The 10,410-nt window shown below is 37.9% G+C and overlaps 1 protein-coding gene across 1 annotated transcript in view; it reads left to right on the top strand.

Moving 5' to 3' along the window:
* The window catches only part of SLC5A1 (solute carrier family 5 member 1), a 103,730-nt gene extending 93,600 nt beyond the window's left edge, over positions 1 to 10,130 (top strand). Inside the window, exon 16 of the mRNA XM_045068227.1 lies at positions 8,016 to 10,130. Coding sequence (XP_044924162.1) covers positions 8,016 to 8,233 — 218 coding nt within the window. The 3' untranslated portion in view covers positions 8,234 to 10,130. The remainder of the gene's footprint in view (positions 1 to 8,015) is intronic.
* The last annotated feature ends 280 nt before the right edge of the window (positions 10,131 to 10,410 follow it).

Raw genomic sequence — 10,410 nt, forward strand, 5'->3', positions numbered from 1 at the left:
TTATTTAACCTCCATGTTTTTTGTGCTTTTTTTCCAGATATTTTTCTTGTGGTTGATTTCTAGTTTCATAGCATTGTGTTAAAATGGATGTATGTTATGAACTTTTTTTGTTGTTTTTGTTGTTGTTGGGGCTTATTTTGTGGTTTAATATGTAATCTATTCTCGAGAATGTTCCATGTGTACTTGAGAAGAGTGTGTATCCTGCTATTTTAGGATAAATGTTTTGAATATGTCTGTTAGATTCACTTGGTCCATGTGTCATTTAAAGCCACCAATTCCTTGTTGATTTTCTGTTTGGGTAATCTGTCCATTAATGTAAGTGGGGTGTTAAAGTCCTCTACTATTATTGTATTGTATTGTATTACCAATTACTTTTTTTATGTTTGTTTTTAGCTGCTTTGTGTATTTGGGTGCTCCCAGGTTGGGTTCATAATTATTTGCAATTGTTATATCTCTTGTTGGATTGTTCCCTTTATGATTATATAGTGCCCTTCTTTGTCTCTTGTAATATCCTTTGTTTTAAAGTCATTTTTTTCCAATGTAAGTACTACTACTCTGGCTTTCTTTTCACTTCCATTTGCGTGATTAAATCTTTTCCATCTCTTCACTTTCAATCTGCCTGTGTCTTTCAGTCTGAAATGAGTCTCTTATAGCAGCTTACAGATGGGTCTTGCTTTTTTATCCATTCTGCCACCCCATGTCTTTTGACTGGAGCACTTAGTCCATTTACAGTCGAAGTAATTATTGATAGGTATGCACTTATTTCCATTTTGTTCCTTGTTTTGTGGTTGTTTTCGTAGCTCTTCTCTGTTTCTTTCTTCTCTTGTTCTCTTCTCTCATGGTTTGTTGGCTTTCTTTAGCAATATAGTTGGAATCCCTTTTCTTTATTTTTTGCATATCTATTACTGGTTTTCGATTCGTGGTTACCGTTAGGTTTGTATATTACATTTTATGCCTATACAGTCTACATTAAATAATGGTTGCTTAAACTTGAACCCAGTCTTTATTCCTCTCTACCATGTTTCAAGTATATGGTGTCATATCCTTTTATTTTGTGAATCTCTTGACTGATTTTTATAAATATACTTATTTTTATTGTTTTTTGTGTTTCTTATTTTTCTTACTCCTACTTTCTTTTCCACTCAAAGAGTGCCCTTTTAACATTTCTGGTTTTGTGGTCATGAATTCCTTTAACTTTTGATTATCTGGGAAACCCTTTATCAATTCTGAATGATGGTCTTGCTGAATAGAATAGTCTTATCTGTAAGTTTTTTTCCCCTCTCAGCACTTTGGGTATATCATGTTACTCCCTTTCAGCCTGAAAGTTTCTGCTGAAAAATTAGCTGATAGCCTTATGGGGTTTCCTTTGTACATAGTTGTTTTGTTTTATTCATTATTACTATTATTATTATTTTGCTGCTTTAAAAATTATCTCTTGACCATGGACTCTGAGAAACAAACTGAGGGTTTGGAGAGGAGGGGTTTGGGGCGTTAGGTGAGCCTGATGCTAGGTACTAAGGAGGGCATGTATTGCATGGAGCACTGGATGTGGTGTATAAACAATGGATCTTGGAACACTGAAAAAATAAAATTAAATTAAAAAATAAAAATTCTCTCTTTACCTCTACTTTTTGCCATTTTATTTATTTTTTATTTTCAATTGTATTTATTTATTTTTTAGACTTAATTTTATTTTTTCAGTGTTCCAAGATTCATTGATTATGCACCACACCCAGTGCTCCATGCAATACATGTGCTTCTTAATACCCACCACCAGGCTCACCCATCACTCCATGCCCACCCTTCCAAAACCCTCAGTTTGTTTCTCAGAGTACATAGTCTCTCACCAAACTGTGGAAAGAGCCAAGATGCCCTTCAACAGATGAATGGATAAAGAGGATATGGTTCATATATACAAGGGAATATTATGCTTCTATCAGAAAGGATGAATATTCAACTTTATATGAACATGGACAGGATTGGAGAAGATTATGTTGCATGAAATAAGTCAAGCAGAGAAAGTCAATTATTTATTTTTACATTTTTTGTTTAAATTCAATTTAGTTAACATACATGTATTCCTATGTATTATGTATTATGTATACCTATGTATTCATGGGTATAATTTAGTATCACTTACATATAACACTCAGTGCTCATTATATCATTACCCAGTTTCCCCATCTGCCCCCCCACCTCCTCTTCAGCAACCCTCAGTTTGTTTCCCATGATTAAGAGTCTCTTATGGTTTGTATGTCTTTGGAGAAATGTCTGTTCATGTCTTCTGCCCATTTCTTGACTGGATTTTTTTTTGCAGGGGAGGGGTGTTGAGTTTGTTAAGTAATTTATAGATTTTAGATACCAATTCTTTTTTAAAAAATTTTATTTATTTATTTATTTGACAGAGATCACAAGTAGGCAGAGAGGCAGGCAGAGAGAGAGGAGGAAGCAGGCTCCCTACAGAGCCTGATGTGGGGCTCGATCCCAGGACTCCCGGCCCATGACCTGAGCCGAAGACAGAGGCTTTAACCCACTGAGCCACCCAGGCGCCCCTAAATACCAATTCTTTTTTTTTTTTTTTAATATTTTATTTATTTGACAGAGAGAAATCACAACTAGCAGAGAGTCAGGCAGAGAGAGAGGAGGAAGCAGGCTCCCCACCAAGCCGAGAGCCCGATGCGGGGCTCGATCCCAGGACCCTGGGATCATGACCTGAGCTGAAGGCAGAGGCTTTAACCCACTGAGCCACCCAGGCGCCCCCCTAGATACCAATTCTTAATCTGATAAATCACTTGCAAATATCTTCTCCCATTCTCTGGGTTACCTTTTAGTTTTTTTTTTCCACTGTTTCCTTTGCTGTGCAAAAGATTTTCATCCGGATGAAGTCCTAATAGTTCTCTTTGCTCAAAAGACCGCCTTTAGTATTTCTTGCAGGATTGGCTTTAGCCAAGCCTGGCTTGCAGGCTTCCTTTAGTTTTGTTTGTCCTGGAAACTCTTTATCTCTAACTTTAACTCTTTATATCTATTCTGAATGACAGTCTTGCTGGATAAAATATTCTTGGCTGTGTATTTTTCCCATTTAGCACACTGGATATGTCATGCCAGTCCTTCTTGGCCTGCCAGATCTCTATGGACACAAATGCTGCCAACCTTATGTACCTTCCCTTGTAGGTTAAGGACCTTTTGTCCTGAGCTTCTTTCAGGATATTCTCTTTATCTTTGTAATTTGCAAACTTGACTATAATATGTTGAGGTGTTGATATATTTTTGTTGATTTTGGGGGTGATCTCTGTGCCTCCTGGACTCGAATGCCTCTTTCTTTCCCCAGATTAAGAAAGTTTTCAGCTGTAGATTGTTCAAATAAACCTTCTGCCCCTTTCCTCTGCCCCTTATCTTCTGGGACTCCTATAGTATGAATAATATTTCACTTTATGGAATCGTTGAGTTCCCTCAGCCTGCCTTTGTGCTCCAGTAGGTTTCTTACCCTCTTCTTTTCAGCTTCCTTATTTTCCATCATTTTATCTTCTGTATCACTGATTCTCTCTTCTGCTTCTTTCATCTTCATTTTTATGGCTTCTACTTCGGACTGCATCTTGGTAATAGCATTTTAAATTTTGGCCTGACTAGATTTTAGTTCTCTTGATCTCTACAATAAGGGATTCTCTAGTGTCTTTATGCCTTTTTCAAGCCCAGTTAATATTTTTATAATCATTGTTTTAAATTCTAGTTCAGAATTTACTTAGGGCACCTGGGTGGCTCAGTGGGTTAAGCCGCTGCCTTCGGCTCAGGTCATGATCTCAGGGTCCTGGGATCGAGGCCCGCATCGGGCTCTCTGCTCAGCAGGGAGCCTGCTTTCCTCTCTCTCTCTCTACCTGCCTCTCTGCCTACTTGTGATCTCTCTCTGTCAAATAAATAAATAAAATCTTTAAAAAAATTATTAAAAGAATTTACTTATATATGTTACTTATATATGTATTGATTAAATCTCTGAAAGTGAGTACTCCCTCCTCTTCTCTCTTTTGGGGTGATTTTTCTCCATTTTATCATTTTGTCCAGAAAAGAAAGGAAAAAAAAGAAAGAAAACAACAAAAACAACAGTAAGCAGCAGTAGAACAACAACAACACTCCACTAGATTCTGGGATTCTGGGTGTGTTTTGGTCTGCTTGTTAAAAGAAATTAGGTCTCAAATAAGAAAGAAACACACACACACACACACACACACTACAATGTAAGAAAAAAATTTTAAAAATATAAAGTATATATAAAAATAAAAATTAAGAATAAAAAAGAACTGAAAAGAGAAAATAACCAAAAAATAATACTAAGAAGACCAAAAAATAAGAATACAAAGAATGCTATATACTATTTTCCCCAAGAGCTGAAGCTTTGCAGCCCTCAATGATCAGTAAACTTGGTGAGAGTGAGTTGTTTGTGCTGGTCTTTTGTGGGAGTGGTCTGTTGCCTGAATTCTCAGGTGGACTTCCCTAGTGGAAAAGAGGCTGCAGTGAGCAGAGGCAGAGCCTGGAGTAAGTGGTCCCAGACTCTACTAACTGGTGCTGTTTTGTTCCCTGAAGGCTTTCAGCACTAATAGGTGGGATGAATATGCCTGTGTCCTGTTCTCTAACCCTGGAGCTGAAAATTGGCACCCGCCCTCTTCAGTGAGCTCTCACAGAAAAGCAACCAACTCACCTTGTCTTCCTGGTTTCTGTCAGAACTCTGTGTTCACCTGGTCTGTGACCAAGCATTTTTTTTTTTTTAATCTTAAGCATATGAATGAGTTTCAAAACTCCAAATTTTATGGACTCAGGCAGTGTGGACCCACACTGTTCCTTCCAGGGGAATGGGGGCATCTCATGAGACTTCTGCCTTTTGCTCAACCCCTCCCAAGAATGTGGTTACATGACCATTCAGTGGTTCATAGTTTATGACAACATAGCAGAAAGCCAGCACCTAGAGTTGTTCTCAGCCGCCTTCCCCACTCCTATGCCAGGGAAGTAAGCCACACAGGAACCACCTGTTTTTCTTAAGACCCCAGGGATCCTCTGACCTCACTGTCACACCTAGGATTCTGCCCTGCTTCACCACCTGAGCACCTTTAAGCCAGGCACATGCCCCACCATAGAAGATTTCTAAAAGTTCTGTTGCTTATAATGCTTTTTGGTAGCCTCCTTAAGCAGGGTCCCTCCTCTGTGCTATATCCTCAGCTATATCACACCAGATTCAAGTCTCCACACCTCCTGTCTTCCAAACTGTGGTTCACTGGTAGACTTGAAGCATTTGTTTTCTCAAATCTCTGATTTCTCGAGTGTTCAGAATGATTTGATAACTATCTGGTTGTACTATCTGGTTGTATGTGAGGAACAAGGCAAACCGGATCCCCTTACTCCTCCACCATCTCAACTCCTCTACATTTTGCCATTTTTATTACTATGTGTCTTGGTGTGGACCTCCTTGGGTTGATTTTGTTGGAGGTTCACAGTGTCTCTTGGGTCTGGATTTCTGCTTCCTTCCTCAGATTCAGGAATTTTTCAGCCATTTTTTCTTCAAATAAAATTTCTGGCCCCTTTTTTCTCTCTTTTCATTCTGGGATCTCTATAATGCAAATGTTATTACACTTGATGGTGTCACTGATTTCCCTAAGCATATTTTTATTTATTGTTATTATTATTCATTACTATTATTATTATTTTTCTTGCTCTTGTTCAGTTTGATTGCTTTCCATTACTCTGTCCTCCCGGTCACTGGTCTGTTCTGCTTCCTCTAGTCTACTATTCATTCCCTCTAGTGTATTTTTAATTTCAGCTATTGAGTCCTTCATCTATGATTGGTTCTTTTTTGTTTTCTATGTCTTTGTTAAGGGTCTCACTGAGGACCTCCACTCTTTCTCAAGTCCAATGAGTATTTTTATGACCATTACTTTAAATTCTCTATCAGGCATATTACTTATCTTCATTTTGCTTAGGTCTCTTGCTGTGGTGTTGTCTTGCTCTTTCATTTGGGACATATTCCTTTGTCTCCTCATTTTGTCTAATTCTCTGTGTCTGTTTTTATGTATTGGAAAATCAACTATGTTTCCTGCTCTTGAAAGTAGTGACATTATGAAGAAGAGGTCCTGTTGTGCTTTGCAGTTCAATGTCCTCTGTTCACCAGAATGGAAGTCATCCAATCTTAACTCAATGTGAGGAGGCAGGATAGTGCAAACACATAGTGTGGGATTGGGATTCAAGAAGAGCTGGGATTGAATCCTCACTTCTCTATTCACTTCTTGTGCAAGTGATTCCATTTTTTCCTAAAGCTTAGGTTCTTAATATAAAAGCATTCTAAATGATAGCCTATACCTTATAGTACTGTTGGGAATATTGAAAGAGATAATGCTTCTTTATAAGAATTGACTATAATTATTACCATTATGATTGCTACTAAGGAAGAATTTTCCGAGTTGATTTGAAAAGGGTGAGCAGCAAGTGTACATCTATCAGAGATTCCGTAAAGGAGATTCCCACTGGCTAGAAAATTGGCTTAGTGACTTCTGAGGTTCATGGCAACACTTGAATTCTGTTGTTTCTTGGTCAATTCATGGTGAAAACAGATGGAAGGCCCTGGCTCATTAAAGTAAAATAAATTAAGATATCTTGAAGGCTTTTATAGATAATGGTTGTCACCATCTCCATTATCTGAGAAACAGGAGCATGAAGCTGTATCTTCAACCTCATATTGTTATCATCACTGTCATTGTCATCATGATTGATTATGATATGATCATGTCATATTTTAATTATGAATACCTTACTCTAGTGATTAATTTAAGCACCATATCTTACTTGTAAGGTAACACAAATATAATTCTTTCAACTTTACAGATGGGGAAAATGATATATAAAGACTTTCTCAAGGCCACTCAGATAACCACTCATTTCTCCCTTGGGCTGGTCAGTGAGTCCAACTATTGTTATTCCTTCTCCATGATTCTATTTTGGTGGGTTGGCCAAAGTGGAGGGGTACATGGAGACTTACCTCTCTTTTTTTATGTGCATGGGAGAAAAGAGAATAGGACACTATTACTTCTTGACATCTATTACACACTGGGCATTCTCTCATAAAATCTTATAATGAAGAAGGTATTATTTATCCACGTTTTACCTGAACTTGAAAATAAGACAGGTGAATTAGCAAAACCATAAACATGAGTTTTGATTCTGGTATATGTATGTGCTTAATTACTAAGGTTATTTGCAATTCTAAAAGTCTGTGACTCTTAAAAATGGGAGAGTATAGATCAGTCGTCTCTGACTACAGTGTTGAAAACACAGTGGGCTTGATTTCTAGTGAGCTGTAGACCTGGGATTCTATTAATACCACACCTTGGCTCAGAGTAGAGAATAAGTTCCCTTGGTGGGCACCCACTTTGAATGGCAAGACCAGTTAGGTGGTTTGATTCAGCAATATTGTTATGCAACATCAGATCTTAAGCTCTGGAAGTGTTCATTGTTGCTAGCCTGTATCAGGGAGTATTCAGACCAATCATTACCACATGGCTGGATCTGTTGTAAAGATTTGGAACTTTCAGGTGTAGCTTAATATGCTCCTGAGTCATGCAAGTCTCACCGCTTTCCAATGATGTGGTAAACAGATATTTTTATGTGATTCAGAGGTAGATTTTCCATGTTGTTCTATGTCATAGTTTCCCAGCCCATTGTTAACATTTCTTCTCATAGACTATTATTGCCTGGTTGATTCTGACTTTTTAAAATCAAAATGTATTTGCATTGGTCTGGTAGATATAGGCTTAATTTAGTTGATCATAAAGATATAGAATCCATCTATTACCATCGCCTTATAATTAAGTTCATTCAAATATTTTGTACCATTTCCATCCTTGCAAATAAGAAAATTGGGAAATATCTGCAGATTGCAGATGTTTCCCTTTTGTGGTGTCTTTCCTGAAACCTTTCCTTGTACCTCCTTCTTCTGTATCTAACCATCTTTTTTTTTTTTTACCTTTTCCCTGACACAGAAGTTCCTGAGGAGAAAAAAGGATGCTTCAGGCGGGCCTATGACCTATTTTGTGGCTTGGACCAGCAGAAGGGCCCCAAGATGACAAAGGAAGAGGAGGAAGCTATGAAGCTAAAGATGACAGACACCTCTGAGAAGCCTTTGTGGCGAACAGTAGTGAACATCAATGGCATCATCTTGCTGTCTGTGGCTGTTTTCTGCCATGCATTTTTTGCCTGAGCCTTGCCTTCTGTGGCAGGTTGTATTCAGGAAGGCCAGACTTTTTACTCTGCCTTCTTTAGTTCTATTCTGTGGTGTTAAGCTGGTGATAAAACCGTCAGTTGTAAATTTTGCCTTGTTGATAAGTGTGTACAGCTGTAATTACTGGGCTAACTAAAGAAAATCATTAATTTGCTGTTAACTTATGTTTTTGAGGCCAGTGTGGTATCATCAGCTGTTCATATTAGAGCAGCAGAAAGAAAGCCCAACTCAGTCATGTCCAGGAAAATGAGCACCAAGAAAGAAACCCTGCCATGTGTGATGCAAGTTTTTCTCAGGTAGATTCAGAATGTCAGTGTTGTTTGTGATTATTGAATATTATTTTAAGATTGTGATCTCCCTGGCTCATGTTCTTTTCCCTTCATGACCATCTTTTCTTAAGAAAAATATTTACCCTCTCATTATATCCTTGCCAAGTTTTTCCTGGCACAAGAAAAAATCAATCTGATAAACAGACGAAATGCATTGAAGCTGAAGATGGGAACTTGATAGGGTCCCTGTCCTGGATGCTTTGCTCTCTGAAGGGAAAGCTTGAGGATGGCAGGACTTACCCCAAATCGAGGAACCCAGGCACCAGCCTTAGGCCAGTATGGAAAGTGCATAATCTTGAGTCAAGGGGATTTTCTGGCTTTCTTTAAAATGTCTGTTGTGAGTTCTTTATGTTTGCGATTTCACTTGTCATTTGCTTTGTCTAGAATGTCTTGGGCACTCAGTAATGCTTATGGACCAAAGGAATGATTTGGGCACTTACTTATAAATACTTGCTTTATTTTTATGTAAGCCTGGCCCTTGGTTAATCTATGTGTGTGTGTGTCTGCACAAAGTACAATCTGATGACTTTTATCAATTGGAAGGCATTTTTTAGAGGCCACTCTTCCCCGCAGCGTGGATGCTGACAAATGAGCTTACTGATCTATCTCACATAATAGAACAAAGGTACCTCTTAGGGCATCTGTCTTCTCAAAGCAGCCACATTCTCCTGTAACATGGTAACAATTATCCCAAGATTCTCCTCTCCATGAATTCATGTGACCACAGCCTTTCCTTTTTGGGTGTCTTAAGTGGTGATCATCTATTGACCAAAGTTAGGGTAGGTGGTCTCTGTTCTGAGTGGTAACATTGAACATTTTCAGTTGACAGACGTATATTTGTTCAACCTAGGGAGACGTTTTAAAATATAATTGTAATTAATTAATTAAATTCTTTTAGTCCCACCTATGAAATCTCAATTATGTTGTAATATAAATGTTGAAATTAAGAAAAATTTGCATTAGTATTGACCTACTTCAAGCTAGTTTAGGAAAGAGCTGGAATATGAGATTCTGTGTTGCTGAGAGTGCTTTCTAGGCATATAAATGGTTCAACAGACAAAGGGATGGCTTGTTCTTTTAGAAGGTAAGACACTATTTGATACACCCTCCATATTGCCCTTAAGTGAGGCACAGAGGAGGCAAACGTGGAGAATTTCATGTGGCTGGCATTACTCAGCAGACTCAGTTTCATGTGAAGTTTGCGGTATTTTTGAGCTTTGAGAAGATAAAGGGAAAGGATTGAAAGCAGGTGGATGAAATGAGCACAAAGTAGATTGTCCTGGATTAAGTTTCTGGCATTGCCAATGATTCATGTGTATATTGTGGTAAATTATTTTACCTCAACTGTGTATTTTTCTCTTTGAAAAATGGGGACCTTGGTGCTTATAGCATCTACCTACCTCCTCTGGATGTGACTAGATCACTTTATAAATGGTATGAAAGATACATACCTGAAAGATGCAAAACAGATGTTATATTAAGCTTCATTTAGTCCCATAAATTAAAATGCATTACTTTAATACTAATAAAAAACATTAAAAATGTAACATCCGGGTTTCCTGTTTTCTAGATATTCTAAGTACTGACCATGCATGTGGTAAGCTTTAGTTGGCACAAGATGTGGATTAGGAAATAGGAGCCCAAAAAAGGTGAGAATGGAGTCTGGCAAATTGAATAAAAGGTAGCAAAGGAGATGATGTCAACCTCAAGTTCTCTAGTAAATATGAGGTAATTCTACTTTCAATGCATAATGTCTTTTTAGGACAGACTAAGTTGTTTGGGTGACCAGGGGCCAGTAAGAAGTACAGAGGAAGTATAAAGGAGTAC

Source organism: Mustela putorius, unplaced genomic scaffold (assembly GCF_011764305.1).
Source record: "Mustela putorius furo isolate JIRA1106 unplaced genomic scaffold, ASM1176430v1.1 tig00000081_pilon_pilon_pilon, whole genome shotgun sequence".
Taxonomy (NCBI): domain Eukaryota; kingdom Metazoa; phylum Chordata; class Mammalia; order Carnivora; family Mustelidae; genus Mustela; species Mustela putorius.